The sequence below is a fragment of the Mirounga leonina genome, unplaced genomic scaffold (assembly GCF_011800145.1).
Source record: "Mirounga leonina isolate KUSES-001 unplaced genomic scaffold, KU_Mleo_1.0 Mir_175, whole genome shotgun sequence".
Taxonomy (NCBI): Eukaryota; Metazoa; Chordata; class Mammalia; order Carnivora; family Phocidae; genus Mirounga; species Mirounga leonina.
The window spans coordinates 22,911,081-22,931,064 of record NW_023270453.1 but is presented as its reverse complement, the minus strand read 5'-3'; the positions used below and the strand labels follow the sequence as shown (position 1 = coordinate 22,931,064).

Sequence of the window (19,984 nt, the reverse complement as noted above, 5' to 3'; positions counted from 1 at the left end):
AGGACCCTGGGATCCTGACCTGAGTTGCTTAACCGACTGAGCCACCCAGGTGTCCCAGGAACTCTTAATTCTTCACTAGCGGGCCATGGAGCACTGTTTTTTATTCCATTGTGTCTTAGGGGGAGTGGACATGAATCACCTAGGCTCCCCCATGCTCCCTAGACACCATTGGGGTTCCAAGCAACCTAGTTACAGCAGGGGAGGGGTGCCACCCTCTGAGTGTTAAAGATGACCCGTACTTTCCCGAGGGGCCTAAAGGGGGATTTCTTTGAACAGAAGAGAGGCAGTACAGAAAACACAACTTTATTCACTAGGACTGAAAACAAAGGCTCTTAATCTAAAGACGGACTTCAGGATTTGAGTACAACAACATGAAGTGTACTACCAGCCCCCTGGCTTGACCTCACTAAGTACAGGCCTCGGTGAGGCTGGCAGTTCTAGTTTCCCTGACATTTCTCTGATTTCCCACATGCTGTTCGTCTCTTACAAAGCCACAACCTTGGCATCCTCCAAGGGGGCATGAAAGGAAGACCCTGTTGATGCTGGAACCAGAGTCTCCTAGCGTGTGAGCGCGGAGCAGGTGGCTCTGATCCTTGGGGCACAAATGCATGGTATGGTTTGCGGTGAAGCCCTCGGTCCCAGGCACGGGCAGGAGTCCTGCCTTTCCCTGCCTGGGCAGCGTGTAGAGCTGAAGACATGGCTTTCTCTAAGGGGTTAGGCACTGTACATGTGCTGGAACGGTGGCCCAGCCTGCAAGCTGGGCGTGTCCAGGAGGGGGCAGCAGAGCGCCCCACGTGGGCTGTACATTGTGAGGTGCCCCCTCCTGTACTGGAGACCCTTGCTTTTCCTTCAAGGCCCTCAGGCAGCAGCAGGTGAAGAGGGGTGCAGACCCACTGGCTCCTTGAGGCCTGTTGGGCCTGAGGCTCTGGGAAAGGCAAGGCTCCATCTGGGAGTTCCAGGATCGGACACCCTGGGATTGACTGCGGGATGACTAAATCCAGGAGTCCCTGTAAAGCCTCCATCCAGCCTTGCAGGGCCCTCCCAGGTTCAGGGTGTGCAGCAGGAGGCTCCTCGGCCTTCCCTCTTGACATAGTCGTGCAGCCTGAAGTGGGGTTCACTGGGGGCCCTCGTGGAGCGCTGCTTCAACTCCCTGTGGTGCAGGGGTGACCATGGAACAGAGTGGCTTCTACCCCAGCAAGGAGATTCAGACTCCAGGTCTAGGGGTGGGGGTCTTCTGGTGACTGCCAGGACTTACTTTGCAATGGCTGTGAAGGCCAAGTCTACGTTGAGGCCTGTCTTGGCGCTGGTCTCCATGAAGGGCAGCCCGTACTCCTGCAAACAGCTGGTGGCAGCCAGGTGGCAGCCTGGTGGGGATAGCCTAAGTCCTGCAACCCCAGGGACACCCCTGGCCACCCACCCTACCCTGGCTCACCTTGGCCAGCTTCTCCCCATCCTCTCTCTTGACCGCACGCTCCTGGGCAGAGTCCACCTGGCACAGGGGTCTTGATGAGAGCTGGCCCAGGGCTTGCCCGCTCCCTCACCCGCCCTGTAGAGCTAGGGAGGAGAAGGGGGGCTGGGGCTCTCACCTTGTTCCCCAGCAGCATAAGCACCACGTCGTGCTGGGCATACTCCTGGATCTCGGTCAGCCAGGCCTGTGGGGGAGAAGCTGAGACCAGCCTAGAGGCTGGCACTCCTGCGTACCCCTTGTCCCTCCAGGCCACACCGCACAGAGGGCCTGTGTGGCTCTGGCTAACGGGAGGGGCCCAGAAGTAGTGGTCCCCGTGCGAGGCGGAGTACCTTATCCAAGGTGTTGGATGGAGCTGGAAGGTCCCCAGACCCCATCCAGCTCACAGGCAACCTGAGCCGCCAGAGGGGCCACCGTTCCCTGCTGTCAGTGGGGTCCTCCGGCCTCTGGGACCCTAACGCCCCCCCGCCTGCCCCACCACCAGGAGGGAACCACTGACCTGGATATTGTCAAAGGAGGCCTTGTTGGTGACATCATAGAGCAGTAGCAGCGCTGGGGGCAGAGGGCCAGTGAGGACAGCTTCCTGGCGCCCACAGCCTCCAGCCGGCCTGCCATGCTCACTCCCAGGGCACCCACGGAGCGCAGCCTCCGCTTCCTGGGGCTGGCGTCCCGCGCCCACAAGCTCACCGTGGGCGTCGCGGTAGTAAGCGTGGGTGACGCTGCGGAACCGCTCCTGGCCAGCCGTGTCCCAGATCTGCAGCGACAGGCACAGCCCGAAGTCAGGGCTGCCGGTCCCTTCCCCTCACCTCCCCCGCCCGCGCCCCCCACCTCTCACCTGCAGCTTCACCTTCATGCCATCCACATCCAGAACTTTGTTCTGAAAGACAACCAGCCAGCTCTGCTGAGCCCAGCAGCTAGGACAGTGCTGCCCCCTGATGGGGGGCTCCCGCAGTGCAGGCCAGGACCAAGCCTGAGCTTGTGCTGCCCCTGGCACGCCCCCAAATTCACTCTTACCCTGTCTGCCCCTCAGCTGGCTGGGTTCTGTCCCCGATGCCCACCTCCTGGTTCTCGTCTGACCACTTCACCTCCCTGTACCTGCAGGTAACCTTTCACCTCAAACCCAAGTCCTGGGATCCGCCCAGCTCTCCCCACCCCCATGCCTCCTACACCTCCCCCTGCTGAGCCCCACCTAGTGATGATGCCCAAGCCCCTCTCCCACTCAGATGGCCATCCTCATGGATTTGCAGGCTGCTGCCCTCCAAGGGCAGCCGTGTCCAGTTGTGGGCCATGTGTGCTCTTTCTCTGCCCACCTCGGAGGCCTGGCACACGGCCCTACTGCCCTCAAAGGCCCTCTGCCACCACCCAGCCCAGTCAGTCACCGAGTCCTATTGCTCCGGCCCTCCCCCCTCCTCCCTGCCCTGCCTCCGCCCGGCGCCTAGCCCTAGTCAGCTTCCCTGCACCTCCTTGCCAGCTCAGGTTCACCACGCACATCTCTCCCTGTACCCTCGCAGACTGCGGAGGCCCTGCCCCAGCCCCTCTGACAGGCATCAGCTCCTCACAGCTCTACATGTGATGCTCCTTTTGCCCAGAGCCACCCACTTCACTTCTGTGAAGTTATCGTGGTGTAACCCCAGGCCCATTACTAACATTCTGTGCCTCAGTTTCCCCATCCACAAAGGGAGATAACCAGGGTGCCCATCACATGGCTGCTTCAATGGCTTTATGAGCTACTACGTACAAAGCACTGAGAACTGTATCTGGCCCAGGATGAGAGCTAAACGCTTGCTCCAATTTAGAAGCCTCTCTTCCTGCTGGGACAACAGCTCCCTGAGGACAGGACCCAGTGCAGTAACCACAGAACCCGGAATTCGGCCTGGTACACAGCGGGTGCTCATTGACTGTTTGCTGGTAATGGTCCCCTGGCAGGCCCTCCCAGCTCAGGACTAGTGGCAGGGAGTGGCCCAACCCCACGGTTCCCATCTGCTGGGGTGGGGGTTGGGGGCCTGGTAGCCTCAGGCCCTGGCAGCTGGGACCACACCGCCTCCCTCTTCCCCAAGCTCCTGCTGTCAGGGTGCTTCTGGGTCTCCCAGGAACCAATGGTACAGCCATCTGCCAGGCTGAGAGGAGGCTGGGGAGGACACCCCGCCTTCACTGGCACCCTTGAACAGGGGTGTGAACCGAGCAGCCTCACCTCCCTCGCCACCTGCCCCAGAGCCAAGAGGAAGGTGAGAAGGGGGAAGGTGGGGCCGAAACAGGCAAAGGACCACCTGTCCAGGGCCTAAACTGTCCCTTTCTGGCACCTGAACCCTTACTTCCATCTCAGAAGACTTGAGGGGACCTGGACCCCCAAGCAGGGTAAATAATGGCTCCCTAGCCTGAAGGGAGCCCCCTTTCCTGTTCCCAGAATGGGCCTCCCTCCCAGCCTCCCGCCAACTGGGTCTAATTAAAGGGTGAGAAAAATGCAAATTTGGGATTTGTCTAGAACACACCAGCACCTTGGCAAGGCACTCAGAATTTAGACTGGTGGGTAGAGGTGGGGGCGTGGCTGCTGTGGCCCTTATCATTCCCTGCTGACCCCACAGGCTATTAGGGTGCCAGGGGGGTGTGGGGAGCCCCCAAATCCAGGTGCACTCCCCCTGCCCCAAAACCCCAGGGACACAGCCCTCCTGTTGGGGGCAATGTGGGAGGGGGCTCTGGCAGGGGGGAACAGCCAGGTGGGAGCATTTACTGTGAGCTCCCTCACCCAAGGGCAGGGACACCCCCCCCCAGCTCCCAGAGCGGGGGGGTATGCCCCACAGCCACTTCTCTCTTAGGTCCTTGGCAGGCTGCCTGGCACCTGTGTACCGTGGGGCAGTGATGTTAGCCTCCCAAGGGAACATGGGCCTTGAGTTCCCTCTGACGGCCACCCCCTGGGGCACCCGGCCCACCCACCCTCAGGCACAGAGTACAGCCCCAGGCATAGGAGTGCTACGCCTGCTTCAGTCACATGCAGCCATCACCTGTCTCCAGGATCCTTAGGGTGTCAGGAGATGGGCATTTTGGTGGTTAAGGCATACCCCCTCGACCACCCTGACCCTGAGTGCCAGGTGGTCCAGACAGGAGGTGTCCAGGGCTAATGGAGAGCCAGCTGCCCAGGGGTGTTGTGAGAACTCCGTGAGCTGGTGCGGGGGGCCCAGGGCATGGCTGGGTCAGCTTAGTGCTGAGGACATCAGCCTCCCCTCTCACCCGGAAGTCGATGCCCACAGTGGAGATGAAGGTCCCTGCCAGGAAGGCCCCATCCTTGAAGCGCATGAGCAGGCAGGTCTTCCCCACGCCCGAGTCCCCCACCAGCATGACCTGGGGCGAACAGGAGGGTCCAAGGTGTTAGGGACAGAGGGGACCAGGTGCTGGCCCACCCAGAGGGGTGTCTGGTCTTCCCTGAGCTGGCCTGGTCAGGAGTGGACGAACTGTCCCAGTCCTGCAGGCAAGACAGGATAGCTACGGTCCCTGCCGGCTGGACCTCCAGCGTCCACCTCCAGAAGGTTCGGTCCCCTGTCTCTTGAACAGTGGCCCATCTCACTTAATGGGGAGTGGGGGCAGCTGCCTCCATCCAGGGCCCTACCTAACCCCACCCCCAGACCCTGGACACCATGCTTGATCTGGAAGGGGAGCATTTGGGGCTTGGTGGGGAGTGGAGTCTGGAGGTTGGTGGCTGGAGACCTTCGGGGAGGCCTGTGGGGGTCTCTGTGCCAGGGGGCTTCTTCTAATCCCAGTAAGATTCTGGAGGATTTTGCCACATGAGGTCAAATCTTGGCCTGAGAAGGCCTAGGTCAGGTCTGGGGACCCAGAGGAGGCAATCAGGCTTCCCCCTCGTCCACCCCTCCCCCAGCCTGCTGTCAAAGGCTCCAAAACCCACAGACAGTCTGGACAAACCCTCCACAATCCACAGGCTTCTGCCTAGGCCTGAAGGAGGCCCCAGTGTTCCCCACCCAATTGGTAAACCTCTTCTTAGTCTCCCCCTTCCCCCCCAAAAAAGAGGAGACCCACAGACCCTGGGGGTGAGGGAAGGCAGCATATGGGAAATGGTGAGACTGGGGCCCGGTTGGGCGCGGGGCCATTAGGGAGCGGGGACGGAGCACCCGCCAGGTTCGGGACCCCTTGTCCGGCCCTGCCAGCTGGGACGTTAGGGGGCAGGGCTTGCCAGCTGTTGGGTATCTGAAATCCGGGTCTGACAGCTGTGTGTGTATGCGATGCGCGGTGCCCGCCGCGCGACCCGCAGGGTGCCGCTCGGGCGGGCTTCCCGCCCAGGGTCCGCCGGGCCCTCCGTCCACTCCCGGACCCCTCCCCGCTCGGCTCAGGCCGAGCGCCACCTGCTGCGCTTGCATGGGGTGGGGGCCGGCTCACCTTGAAGGCGACGTCGTAGAAGTCGCCGCCGCCAAGCGAGGGCCGGCCAGGCTGCGGGGGCCCGTTGGGCCGCACCTGGGGGCCAGGGCGCGCAATCCCAGGGCGCGCCGGCCGGGACCCGTTGGCGGCGGGCAGCGCGGAGGCAGCGGGCGCGCTGGCCCCCTTGCTCTTGGGGGTCTTCTTCCTGGACATGGCGGGCGGGCGCTCAGGGAGCTCCCGCTGCAGCCGCCGCGCCCCGGGCAGCCCTGCTCCCTGCGCTCGCGGAGCGCGACGCGGACCCGAACCTGTCCCGCGGCAGCGGCGGCGGCGGCATCCCCGGCGCCTCGCTCCCCGCCGCCCCGCCCCCGCGCCAGCCCGCAGCCACTCAGGCCCGGCCTCCCGCCGCCGCCGCCAATGGCCGCGCTGGGGCGGGGGCATGCAAATGAGCCGGCCGCCCGGGGGCGGGGTCACGAGGCCCCGGCACTGCCCTAGGTGCGCGAGGTGGGCGCGCTCTGCCTGGTGCGGGGAGCTCCTGCCCTGCCCCAGGCCCCGCGACCCGCTCCGTGGCCACCTCCGTGGGGTGGTGGGCCTGTCGCTTCCCCGCGCGCTGTACAACACCCCTCCCTGCACTGCTCCTTGCCCAGTGACCCTCGCGAGATGGTCTCCGGGCCTGGGACGGGGTTGGGGCGGGGAGAGTGCCCCGAGAAGGGGGCGCTGAGGCAGTGGGATTGCATGGGTGGACACCCTGGGTTTCTGTCCCTTCTCAGCCAGAGATGCCACCTGGCTTGCTCTGCCCCCCCTCCTCCCCTTAGGGCAGGCAAACAAACACGGGCGCTCGGAGCACTCAGGGCTCAGCTGACAGCTGGTTACCAGCGGCAGGATAAGCTAACACTTGAGAGCGCCAGGGCCCTCTCCCCCGCAGCTTCTGCCCGCTGGGCTGAATCCCCAGGATCCTTGGGTAAAGGGAAATCCGAGTTGCTGCAGCAAGCACTCTGAGTGGCCCCTCCCCTGGGGCTCTGCCCTCAGGGGTCCCGGAGGAGGAGGTGGCTAGCCCCTTGGCCTTCTGGTGCCAGGTTCTGGCCCCAAGGAGGCCCAGTGCTGACTGTCCCAACCCCATGCTGGTCCCTGGCAGACCAGTCTCCAGAGCCTGACACCTCCCCCTGGACTGTCTGTCTCCCCCCAGGATTCTCTGGGGTTTGAGCATAAGGCTGAGATGATCATGGGACCCTGGGAGTGGTGAGCCAAGATGCCCCTCAGCTGTGGCTTGGGGGCAGCGAGTGTAGGCAGAAACGCAGTGCTTCTGGGATCAGCCTCTGCTCCTTACTCCTGTGGCAGTGGAGGCATGGCCTGGCTGTCCCCCAGGATGTGATAGCTGTCGCATGGACCCTAGCCCCTTCAGAGGCCTGAGCCCTCCCCGCTTCCAGTTCCCAGAGCCCAAATAATGATAACGGGCAGAAGCTGCCTCTAGGGCTCAGCGGTCTGGGAAAACACAGGGATGCCCCAAGAGGCTCTGGCAGGGCCCTGCATGGGAGAGGCTGTGGGAAGCTGCCTTGTCTTGAGTGTCCTTGTGTGGCAGGCATAAGCATCCTCAAAACTATCCTGTGAGGTGGGTAGTGCTAGGATTCCCAGTGATCAGGTGGGAAAACTGAGGCCCAGAGAGGGGACGAGAGCTGTCCAAGGTCACCAGGCTAGAAAGTGACAGAGCCAGGATTTGTACCTGGGAACTCTGACTCCAGAGAACATAAACTGTCCCATGGCAGTGCTGGTACAGGAATCCTCCGGAGACCCGTCCCTCAAGGCCCTGTCAGAGCTGGGGGACAAACCTGAGGAAGCCCTCTGAGGGGCCCCTGGCCTCTTTTCTTGTCTCGCTCCTCGGGACCCCTGCTTCTTCCGGACCAATGCCCAGATGTGTGGATCGAGGGGCTTGGGGTAAGGGTGTTGAGCTCCCGCTGCTGGGGCCCTGGGGACTCCAGGTGTCCTATGCTCCAGGAGGCCAATTTCAGGGTGGCTGGCCCAGACTCTCAGCCCATGCCCACTGACCCCAGGGTCCCAGGCAAGGGGCTCCCTATTTCCTCCTGTCAGCTGTTGCCCAAGGGAAACCAGAAAGGAGTTTGGGTCCCCTAGGGGTGGGGGCTCTAGGTAAGGCAGCTGAGTCCAGGGTGGGGGCTAGTGCTAATGGGGTAACCAGGAAGAGAGAGTGGGGAGCCAGGAGGGGAGGAAAGCTGAAAGCAGCAGAGGAAAAATACTTGACCTTGAAACCTTTAAAATTAGGAGAATATATGTAAAAACCCAGGTCTCTGATTTCTTTCAAAAGGAGAGCGTTCTAGGTCCCTGGATCATGCATTCTTCTTGCCTCTCTTGCCTTCCAGCCATCCTCCTAATCTTTGATCATTATGTCCCTTGGTTCCTCCGTTTGCCATCTGTCTCACTCTCGGGAATGTAAGTTCTCTGGGTACAGGAAGCAGCTTGTCTTGGTCACTGCCATATCCCTGGCAGCTGGCTGCGGGCCTCAATAAACTTACTAAATTGGTGAAAGAAATATGAGTTAGGAATGGGCCCCACTTCAGGAGGACATGTCATTACTAACAAGGATAAGGCAGACTGTGTCGCAACGTGCAGTGAGGCAAGGCTAGTATAATCAAATAGCGAGAGCCGGGCTCTGTGGGGGAGGGGCATTTGCTCCGGGCTCTGAAGGTTGAACAGGAGTCCAACAGAAGAGGAGACAGATACACTTGCTAGGTAGATGGAATGAATACGTGCAAGCTCAGAGTGCTAGTAGGTGGGCATTTTGAGCAGAAGAGGCCAAAGTGTGATCCGGTTGCTTGGAGGAAATCCAGGTGGTAAGACAGGAGGGGGCTAGATTCTAAAGTGAATTTGAATGTTTAGCCTAGGAGCTTGGAAATTGTTCGGCCAGAAGTAGGCAGCCATGCATGGTTCCTGAGCAGAGCAGCAGAGGATACTGCTACAGGGGGTGTAGGAGGTGGGAGCATGGTGTCCTGTATAGGGGGTGAAGAGGAAGGAGCATGGTGCAGTCTGTAGACAGGGACGTGAGTTGAGGGGGTGGCAGTAACCAGGGGGAAGGGAATAGGGACAGAGGAGACCTCCCAGAAATACAGAATCTGCAGGCCTGGGGGTGAGGCAAAGAGAGAGCCCCTGGGGCAGAGACAGTGGAGTGTTGAGGTCCATTACGGACAGCAAGTTCTTTGCTGCCCCTCCCAATCGGGCAGGAAGGCCTCTGTCCCCTACCTCCAGCTCTGTGATTGCTCTGACCAATACATATGGCAGAAGGGACCCTGTGTCCATTTCTGGACCTAGGCCCTACAGACGGGCAACCCCTACTTCCTGTCTCCTGGAACACTCATTCTTGGAACCCGGCTGCCATACTGTGAGAAAGCCCAAATAGCCTTGTGAGGAATCCCAGGTGGAGAGGAACCCACTCGCCACCCAGGAAGTCATCCTGGCGGTTGGCGCTCTGGTCCTGGTGGGTTCTGTGCAGAGTAGCAATAGCTGTCCGCACTGAGCCCAGCCCAAACTGCAGATTCAGGAGCACTGGGGGCATTTTTTGTTTACACAGCAACAGATAACTAGACCAGGCTGCCCGCAAGGGGGAGGAAAAGGGCCAGTTTGGTGGGAAAGGTCAGGAGGGTGGCCCTGGCTGGCCCTGGGACGCCTGGATTGTCAGGCTGAGCTAGAGTGCAGCGAGAGGGGGGTGCCCACGGCCCTCAACCCTCCTGGCATAGGCCTGGCCCCGCTGGACAGGCAGAGGTCTGCATGTACCCATATTTCAGCAAAGAGCTGGAGCAACCCCATATCTCTTCCTGCCTCACTCTGGATGCTCACCCCAGCCCCTCTGGTGGCCCCCATTCCAGGTGCCTTTGCAGGCCTGGGGACCCCAGCTCCTGTACGCTGCCTTCTGACTTGCCCTTCTGGGGGCCTGGCCCCTTGGTCCTAGAGTGACGTGTGCAATGAGTCCCAGACACAACAACCCTCTAGGATCTCTGGCCTGAGGCTGTCTCTCTCTGGAGCCCCACTTTCCAAGCGGGCCAGCTTTACCCCCACATACTACTCACCCACAGGGCCATGGTGCTCAAGCCACGTGGGCTTAGGCAGGGGTGAGAGTCTTCTTGACCTTCCGGGCTCTACTTGGAAGGCAGGTAGCCTTCCCTGGCCCCTCCCACCCCCAGGCAGGTAGCCTTCCCTGGCCCCTCCCACCCCCAATTCTTGCTCCACTCATGTGGACACTGACATTTGCTCTCCAGTGGTTCCTCTGGGGGCTCCCGGCCTCAGCCCCAGCCTCTGGGCCTCCTGAGGACAGTACCCAGCCTGCCTCCACGAAGCACTGAATGGAGAGGTCAGTGACCGAGCAGGACAGGGCTAGGCTGGACTTCAGGGGTCAGTTAGTAAGGGGGGAGTGGTGAAGCTCCCAAGCCTTGTGACCCCAGAGCACCTCCCATACACCAGTCCTAGGGAATTCAGCTGTCTGTGATCTCAGGGGAGGGACCCTGGCCAGGAATGTGCCAGCAGGTGGAGGCCCCCCGCTGGATCCCGGGCGTGCTGGGGGACCCTGGGAGTGTGGTGTCTCTAGACCCGCTCCCCTCTCCCTGAAACGAGGGGGCAGGAGGAGCTGATCTCTGAGGTCCCTTCCAGCTCCAACACCTTATGTTCTATGAAATCCACGTGAATGTTGCTATAGAGACTGCAGAGAGGAACTGCCGCAGCTCGGAATTGGACCTCCACCCAGGAGAGAGAAGAAAGAGTCACCCCGGGAAACAGCTGATGTCAGAGGTGTGCTCGCCCCCTCCCCACCACGTGCACAGGGGCCACACCGGGTGTCCTGTTCCTGCCAGGACACACCCCACCTGCCGAGCACTCATCTTTGCGGCACTGAGGCCTTCCTGGGCAGGTGGTAAGGGGTGGGCGTCCGCCCCTGCCTCCATGGGGAAGGGACTATTGTGTGAGGGCTGGGGCAGTGGGTTGTTTCCTTGCAGATGTGCCCGCAAGATCTGCCCTCAGGCTTTCCTTCCCACGGCAGCTCAGGCACTCACACCGAGTGCTCCTGGTGGTCTCAAGATGCAAAATATGCCTGCGGGAGAGCCCGCCCTGGGCAGGGGTGGGTGGCGCTGCTCTGCAGCGAGGCCCCAGTGGGCAAGACCTCTGGCCGGAGGAGCACAGAGCAGCCCAGCTGCCTCCTGGCTCCAGGCTCTATGGGAAGCTTTGCAGGGGAGGCACAGGTGTAAAGGCATAAAAGGGACGCCCCAGTAACTATGACAACTGCTGAAGTCCCAGCCCTGGCTGCTCCTGCCCGGGGCCAAGTGCTCCGCTTGCATCCTCTCTCCCTTTTTCCTCGGTTATGAAAGTGATATATGATTGGGGGGGGCATGTCAACAACACAAAAGGTAAAGGCAAGAATAAAAGTCCTTGTTCCACCCTGACCCTGTCCCCCCCCGGGGTAACTGTTATTAGGTTTGGTAGTGGTGACCGTAGGTATGAGTCTCCTGTGGCTGCCGTGACAAATATCTACAACAAACCTGGTGTCACTGCAGAACAGCCCGAATGTGTTCTCCTACACTTGGGAGGCCACGGCGCGCAATGAGGCTTCTGGGGCAGAAACAAGTCTGGCTCCTTCTGGGGAGAATCCTTGCCTCTTCAGCTTCTGGTGGCCTCCAGCTTTCCTTAGCTACATCCTTCCAACTCGCCTTTCCCAAATCACTGGCCTTTGCGTCTGCCGTTCAAATCTCCCTTTATAGGGACACTTGTGATTACATTTAGGGCCCCGCTGGATCATCCAGGATAACCCCTCATCTCAAGACCCTTAAATGAATCACACCTGCAAGGTGTCTTGCCGGGCAAGATCACATTCACAGATTCTGGAGACAAGGAGCTGGATCTGTCTGGGAGCCACTGTTCAGCTTCCTCAGCACCATTCAAGTTGTGCGTTTTGGGATTTTGTCTGAAATAAAGGTTCTTGGCTGAGACAGACCTAAAAATCACTGGACGATGGATTCCTTTTCCTGTGCTATCTTTATCCAGTTTGTTTAGATGTGCAAATTATGCTATACTAAATGCGTTGCTTTATGCATAAATATGCATTAAATATACTTAAATGTGACCATGTCCTCTAAGAATACATACAACGTCACAATTATCTGATCTTTGCACATTTGATAAGATTTTCCCCAAATCAGATCTGGATGAAGTGTCTTTTCCTGGCATGGCTCTGATATGTTTTCAATTTCTTCCTTTATGATTGGTCTGTTTGGGCTTTTTACTTCTGCCCGAGTCAATTTTAATAGTTTGTCTTGTCCTAACATATAATGATCCTATCTAGATGTCAAAAGTTTAAAACAATTGCATGTAATTTTCTTTTGTAATTTCTAATTCTATTTCTGTGAATAAACCTATGTTCTTAATCGTAATGGTTCATATTTTATTTTTATCTCTCAGTGACATTTGCCAGCAGGCTCTTTTTAAAAATCTTTTGGGTTTTTTTTTGTTGTTGTTTGTTTTTTCAACTTGGGGCTTGAACTCACGACCCTGAGATTGAGACCTGAGCTGAGATCAAGAGTCAGACGCTTAATGGACTGGGCCACCCAGGGGCCCCATAATCTTAGTAGCCTTAAATATTAAAAATAGCTTTTGAGGGCGCCTGGGTGGCTCAGTTGGTTAAGCGACTGCCTTCGGCTCAGGTCATGATCCTGGAGTCCCTGGATTGAGTCCCGCATTGGGCTCCCTGCTCAGCAGGGAGTCTGCTTCTCCCTCTGACCCTCCCGACCCTCCCCCCTCTCATGCTCTCTCTCTCTCAATCTCTCTCTCTCAAATATATAAATAAAATCTTAAAAAAATAGCTTTTGATTTTATTAATTCATTCTACTCTTTTTTTTTTTTTAGTTTATGCTCTTGGGGCCCCTGCTGGCTCAGTCAGTGGAACATGTGACTCTTGATCTCAAGGTCGTGAGTTTGAGCCCCACGTTGGGTGTAGAGATTACTGAAAAAAATAAAACTTAAAAGAAAAAAAGCGTGTAATTTGATAAGTTTTTACATATGTTTTTACATGAAATAACTAATATATGCGCTTAGATTTCAGTTTTCTTATTTCTATTTTGTTTTGGTTTATTTTATAGTTGTTTTTCTAGAATGTTGACATGAATGCTTAGTTTATAAACTAGCTTGATTTTTCATGCTTAATAATAGAAAAAGTGATGTTATCAGTTTCTCTCCATGTATAACTTTGCACCCCACAGATTTGGTAAGATGTATGCTCATTACTATTCATTTCTATACAATCTGATTTTAATTTTGATTTTTTTGCCCAAGAATTATTTACTTATTTAAAGATTTTATTTTCATTTATTGGAGAGAGAGCAAAAGTGAGAGAGATCACAGAGGGAGAGGGAGAAGCAGGCTCCCTGCTGAGCGGAGAGCCCGATGCAAGGCTGGATCCCAGGACCCTGGGGTCATGACCCCAGGCGAAGGCAGATGCTTAACCCACTGAGCCACCGAGGTACCCTTATTTATTTTATATTTATTCATTTGAGAGAGACAGAGAGGGCATCTAGAGCACAGCAGGGGGGAGGGGCGGAGGGAGAAGCAGACTCGGAGCCCAACACAGGGGGCTTGATCCCAGGACACAGGGACCATGACCTGAGGCGAAAGCAGACACTTAACTGACTTAGCCATCCAGGTGTCCCTGCCCAAATGTTGTAAGATATGGTGATTAATATAACATTAAAAAAATTTTTAAAAAGAGAAAAGATAAAAAAAGAGGGTATTTCAATTTCCACATGATTAGATCTCTAAAAATCAACTTAATTGAGGCATAATTTATGTACAATGACATTCACTAATTTTAACTATACAGTTTGTTGAGTTTTGACAAATAAAGAATTATTTGACCACCACCATACTCGTGATATAAAACATTTTTTAAAAAAGATTTTATTTATTTATTTGAGAAAGAGAGAGTGCAAGCATGAAGTGGGGGAAGGGCAGAGGAAGAAGCTGACTTCCCGATGAGCAGGGAGCCTGATGTGGGGCTCGTTTCTGGACCCTGGGATCATGACCTGAGCCAAAGGCAGATGCTTAACCAGCTGAGCCACCCAGGTGCCCCTAAAACATTTTTATTACCCCCCAAATTCCCTCATGCCCCTTTGTAGTAATTCCTTTTTCCTACCTCTTGTCCCTGGCTACCAGTGACCTGCTTTTTTGTCACTATAAGTATTTATTTATTTATTTATTTTAAGATTTTATTTATTTATTTGAGACAGAGAGAATGAGAGAGAGAGAGCACATGACCGGGAAGAGGGTCAGAGGGAGAAGCAGGCTCCCCGCTGAGCAGGGAGCCTGATGCGGGACTCGATCCCGGGACTCCAGGACCATGACCCGAGCCAAAAGCAGTCGCTCAACCAACTGAGCCACCCAGGCGCCCAAGTATTAGATATTTAAAGATTTTATTTATTGGGGTGCCTGGTGGCTCAGTTGGAAGCAGACTACCAGCTGAGCAGGGAGCCCGATGCAGGGCTTGAGCCCAGGACTCTGGGATCATGACCCCGGCCAAAGTCAAATGCTTAACCCACTGAACCACTCAGGTGCCCCATAGATATTTAAGAAACAACTTTATCGAGTTCTAATTGATATCCAATAACTGCACATATTTTAAGTGTACAATTTGGGGTGCCTGGGTGGCTCACTTGGAAGAGCACATGACTTTTTTTTTTTTTAAGATTTTATTTATTTATTTGAAAGAGAGAGACACAGCGAGAGAGGGAACACAAGCAGGGGGAGTGTGAGAGAGAGAAGCAGGCTCCCCGCAGAGCAGGGAGCCTGATGCGGGACTCGATCCCAGGACCCTGGGATCATGACCCGAGCCGAAGGCAGTCACTTAACCAACTGAGCCACCCAGGCGCCTGAAGAGCACATGACTCTTGATCTCAGGGTCATGAGTTTGAGCCCCACGTTGGGTACAGAGGTTACTTACATAAATAAAACTTAAAAAAATAAAGTGTACAATTTGGTGAGTTTTTACATATGTATACACCCATGGAACCATCACTGCAGTTAAGATAATGCAGGGATCCATTGCTTCTACATTTACCTTTCAATTACCTGGATTGTCAAGGTGCCCTGCCCTGGCCCAATATCCTCTGCAGACAGCTCTTCAGGCATCTCCTCAGGGGGGCATCCCTGCGATAGGGTGGGCTTGAGGGAGCGTCCGCTGGACTCAAGATGTGGTGCGGTGAGCAGGTGAAAGGACCCAGAGCCATTTTAGAGAAGAGTGCTGCCGAAGACCACTTGCTTGTCTAATCACTTCCTCTGATCTTGACAAAATATTGTTACAAAACATAGAACATATTAACTGTGCTGTTCAAATTCTCTTTACCTTTACTGACTTAAAAAAATTGTCTACTTGCTTTGTAAAGTTCAAAGGAAGGTGTAAAAAAGTCTCCCACAATATTTTTGTGTATTTTTTTTTTTTAAGATTTTATTTATTTATTTGACAGGGGGGTGGGGAGAGAGTGCACAAGCAGGGGGAGTGGAGGCAGAGAGAGGGAGAAGCAGGCCCCCACTAACCAGGGAGCCCGACACAGAGCTCGATCCCAGGACCCTGAGATCATGACCTGAGCTGAAGGCAGACGCTTAACCAAGTGAACCACTCAGGTGCCCCAATTTTGTGTACTTCTAATAGTTTAGTTGTGTATGCTGATGTTCTATTTTTGAGAATGCAATGGGTCATTACATATTCTACACGAATTAGAACTTTAATCAGTGTAAAAATGAAGGACCCCCCCTTCTTTTTTAAATCTTTTGCTTTAGTTCTATTTTCCTGGTATTAAACTGCCAACCTACCTTCTTTATGTCTTCATTTTCCTATTCTTTATTTGTTATTTGTCTTAGTTTTGTCCCTGAAAACAGCATGTACCTGGATTTAGTATGTCTTCTCATTATGAGAATCCTTGTTCTTTAGTAGGGAAATTTAACTAATTTACATTTATTATGATCACCTATGTGCTTGGTCTTGTTTTGCCTGTTCTGTTTAATATATTGATCCATTGTTTTCTTTTGTAATCCTTTCCTGGGCCGATCAGGTCTTCTTGTGTCCCCCCTCTCCAAGTTTTCCCTTGTATGCTAACAGTTATCATTTACTGTTTTTTCTTGTTTTTGTTTTTGTTTTTTTAAGGAGAGAGGGAAAGAGGTGAGGAGGGGTAGAGAGAGAGGGAGAGGATCTTAAGCAGGTTCCATGCACGGAGCCTGATGCTGGGCCCCATCTCACGACCCTGAGATCATGACCTGAACCGAAATCGAGAGCCAGATGCTTAACCAACTGAGCCACCAAGGCACCCCTCATTAACTATTAATTAAAAACTTTAAGGGGTGCCTGGCTGGCGCAGCTAGAAGAGCATGCAGCTCTTGATCTTGGGGGTGTGAGTTCAAGCCCACATTGGGTGCAGAGATTACTTAAACAAATAAAAAAAAAACTTTTAAAAATCCCACCTTAAAATCTATTTTATCAAAAATTAAAGAATCTTCCAATGTCCTCCTCTCTGAATCAAACAAGATCTGTGGCACATTTTATTTTCTCTGTTTGTTGAAATAGTCTAGAATTTCATTTCCAGATAATTTCTTGCTTAAACATGTCCTATTTCAGAAATCCTTTAGAAACAGTTGCATGTACTCCACAACCACCTTCAAAACTTCATTTAGACTTGATTAATCTGTTTTTCTCATTTTGCATCTGTTTCTTATGGGTCTGTCTTCCCTTGAGTTTGTCACTTGACTGGAATTAAAAGCTTAGGTTTGAAATATAATCCCAGAAATACCACTTACTTTCTGTGTGACCTGGCAAATTTCTTAACCTTTCTGTGGCTTAGTAACCTTATTTATTTATTTATTTTTCTTTTATGTCAGCTCTACACCCAATGTGGGGCTTGAAGTCATGACCCTGAGATCAAGAGTCCCACGCTCCACCCACTGAGCCAGCCAGACACCCCAATTACCTCATTCAATAAAGGGAATAGGACTAGTAGCCAGCTCCCAGAGTTGTGAAGACTCATTGGAATAAGACAGTGAATGAATGACGGAGAAGTGAAGGATGTGAGTTTCCTCCTCTCATCTCTCAAGAAGCTCTCACCACTGATCCACTCCCTGTGCTCTTTCCCTGTCTCATTCACTTCTCCCTCTGCTGGCACTCTTCCCTCAGCCTGGAAACCTCAAGTCTCTACTATTAAGAAAAAACCTTTGCCACTGCTCTTTCCTCTCACATCTAAGCTTCTAGAAAGGATGGGCCACATGCCACGTCTACACTTCCTCACTTGTTACCAACCTGCTGGCATCTGGCTTCCTATCTAACCCCTCCACTCAAGGTGCCCTCAGTAAAGGTCATGGGTGAACTCCATGCCTTCAGCTTTGCACAGGTGACAAGGCAGGATCGAGGGACAGGATGACCCTGAGGAGTAGGGGCACTGATATACCTGGGGACAGATGTTCTGCCTGCAGTAGATAACTCATAAATATGTGTACCCTGAATGTGTGATGCCAATCAGCACATAGAATAGGGGCTGGGGAAGCTTCCTGGAGGAGGCACCTCAGTTGAGTCTGCAAGCATGAGTGATCATGGAGGTGGGATAGAAAAGTGTTCCAGGCAAAGGGAACAACATGGGGAAAGGCTAGGAGGTGGGAGACTGTAGAGAGTTCTAGAAGCCCCAAGTGGGGGTACATGTGGGGCTGTGCAGTGAGGGAGGACCAAGGGGCGATGTGCGGCTGCACTGTCCCCAGCCCCCACTCTGTTCCTGTAGCCCAAGCCCCTGCTGGCTTCTCCCCTGTAGCCTTTCCCTTGACCTCCACATGCTGTGCCTCAGTTTCCTCCTACTTCTCTGGGACGCTCTTGCTCAGACTCCCTCCCAGCCCTCTTTCTTCTCTTCTAGGATGAGGTTCCCTGCCTCTGGAGTTTTTCATCTGCCCCAGGTCAGCTCACCCCTTCCCAGCTTCACACCCTGGCTTCAGTTGCACTCTGGGCACCCTCTCAAGTGACTTCAGTTGCCACGCATCCAGAACCTCCTCAACTTTCCCTCCACATGCCTCCTCCCCGAGGGTATCTCCACCCATCCTGGGACCCAACCCCCAGGCAGGGCAACATCTGAGCCTCCTCCTTCTCTCCCCAGTCCTAGGGCTCCTCCCCTCTTCCCCTGCCTCATCCCATCAACCCCACCTTGGCTTAGACCTCATACCAGTGTTTCCAAACTGGGTTCCCAAGCACTCCCTCTGTGACTCTGCATAAAAACTCTCCTGAAGGGGCGCCTGGATGGCTCAGTTGGTTAAGCGACTGCCTTCGGCTCAGGTCATGATCCTGGAGTCCCGGGATCAAGTCCCACATCGGGCTCCCTGCTCAGCAGGGAGTCTGCTTCTCCCTCTGACCCTCCCCCCTTCATGCTCTATCTCATTCTCTCTCTCAAATAAATAAATAAAATCTTAAAAAAAAAAAAAAAAAAAACTTTCCTGAAGCCCAAGAGGCTCGCAGGCTCTACAGTCCCTCCCTTTTCCCCCTGGGGAATTGGTCCAAGAGGCTCAGAGTTGGAGACAAAGGGCGTTGTGGGAGTTGAGCCCTGAGAAGGGACCACAGCTGCCAGAGCTGGACTAACCCCCCCCACCCCTGCCAGGCCACCTGGAGATCCTCTGCTTGTTTCTGGGTCCTTTGACTGCCAGCACATGGCAGGCGACCTAGTCCCTGTTTATCCCTGGCCTTTGCCTGCACAGGAACCCCACCTGTTCTTCCTTGGATCTTTCCTGAGAGCTGGCCCTGAGCTGGATGCAATCCTCCCCCAGCCCTAAGACATTGGTTTGCTATTTCCATTACACAGATGAGGATAGTGAGGGATTTGGGTGCCACTTCATGCCCAGGTGAATCGCAGAGCTGCAGGTGTCCCACAGTGACCCTGCTTGGACTCTCCCAGTGAGAGGCAGCAGGACATGGGCCCAGCACTTGTGGGTTTAGTTGAGGTTTACCAGCTAGTTTAAACAGAGAGACAGAACACAGAAAGGGAGTTTCGAAGCCTTGGGATGCAGCCTGGCACCAGGTCTCAGGACAGTGGGATAGGGTCCTCCCCCATGTGGGAGTCTGCGGACTTCTCCCTGTGACCACTCGGCCAGCTTAGGTCAAGCATCCACCTCATACCCACTAGCAGTTACTCCCCATTCCCCACCCCACCCCCCAGCCCTGAGAGCCACGAGAGTGCGTCGTTTTTATTTATTTGGTAGAGAGAGACACAGCGAGAGAGGGAACACAAGCAGGGGGAGTGGGAGAGGGAGAAGCAGGCTTCCCGCCGAGCAGGGAGCCCGATGCGGGGCTCGATCCCAGGACTCCGGGATCATGACCTGAGCCGAAGGCAGACGCTTAACGACTGAGCCACCCAGGTGCCCCGAGTGCGTCGTTTTTAGACTTGATGGGACGCAGGTGCGCTGGCCGCAGAGGCAGCCTCCTGCCCTCGGCCGGCGGGTGGGCGGCGGGGATGCTGCGCTGAGGCCCGCCTCGGGCGTCGCCTCTGTGATAGCGGGCACTGGCCCCCACACTGCGCCGGCGTTCTGGAGGAACGGTAAGAGAGGACGCCGTGAGTTTTTCCCGAGCGCCTACCATGTGCCAGGCGCTTGGAACACGGCGGAGACGCAACGGGACAGAGGGTGGTTATCACTGCTGGTATTGGCACAGCCGTGACGCTCGCGGCTGCGGAGGGCAGAGGGGCGCGGACGCGGCGGGGACCTGAAGCCGGAGGGCGCGGGAGGGCGCGGAAGGGCACGGAAGGGCACGGAAGGGCACGGAAGGGCAGCATCGCAGAGGCCCAGTCGCCGCCGCCGCCGCTCCCGACAGCAGCGCGACGCCCCGCCCACCCCATGAGCGAGGAGGGGGCGGGGCCAGGCTACGCCCCGCCCCCGTACGCGGCCTCCCTGCAGAGCGAGGGGCGGGGCCTCCGGCCGCCCCGCCCCGCGCCGGGAGGAGGAGGAGGAGGAGGAGGAGGAGGAGGAGCGGCGGCGGCGGGCCCGCACTGCAGCGCGAGCGCGCGACTGGCCGGCGGTGAACGCAGAGCGCGGCCGGGCCCGAGCGCCGAGCGGGCGTCGCGCAGGCAGACAGGCCGCGGCCGCCGCCGGATCCCGCCCCGCGCCCCGCCATGC

At 55.6% G+C, this 19,984-nt stretch overlaps 1 protein-coding gene and 1 long non-coding RNA gene across 4 annotated transcripts in view; one reads left to right on the top strand and one right to left on the bottom strand.

The window, feature by feature from the left end:
* LOC118021720 overlaps window positions 1–16,790 on the top strand; it is a 17,793-nt gene extending 1,003 nt beyond the window's left edge. Inside the window, exon 3 of one of the 3 annotated variants that reach the window (XR_004682258.1) lies at window positions 16,730–16,790. This is a non-coding gene — a long non-coding RNA (uncharacterized LOC118021720). Of the gene's footprint in view, window positions 1–10,520; window positions 12,218–12,715; window positions 12,755–16,729 lie in introns of those variants that run through there. The other 2 variants (XR_004682257.1, XR_004682256.1) reach the window with 2 other exon arrangements.
* On the bottom strand, window positions 1,048–6,074 carry RAB26 (RAB26, member RAS oncogene family). The gene is made up of 9 exons (XM_035021975.1): window positions 5,849–6,074; window positions 4,691–4,801; window positions 2,301–2,342; window positions 2,153–2,219; window positions 1,965–2,017; window positions 1,587–1,652; window positions 1,433–1,489; window positions 1,256–1,332; window positions 1,048–1,150 (listed from the first exon to the last, which is right to left on the bottom strand). Exons 1-9 carry the CDS (start codon window positions 6,038–6,040, stop codon window positions 1,048–1,050), a joined length of 768 nt encoding a protein of 255 aa, XP_034877866.1. The 5' UTR covers window positions 6,041–6,074.
* Window positions 16,791–19,984: the final 3,194 nt, after the last annotated feature.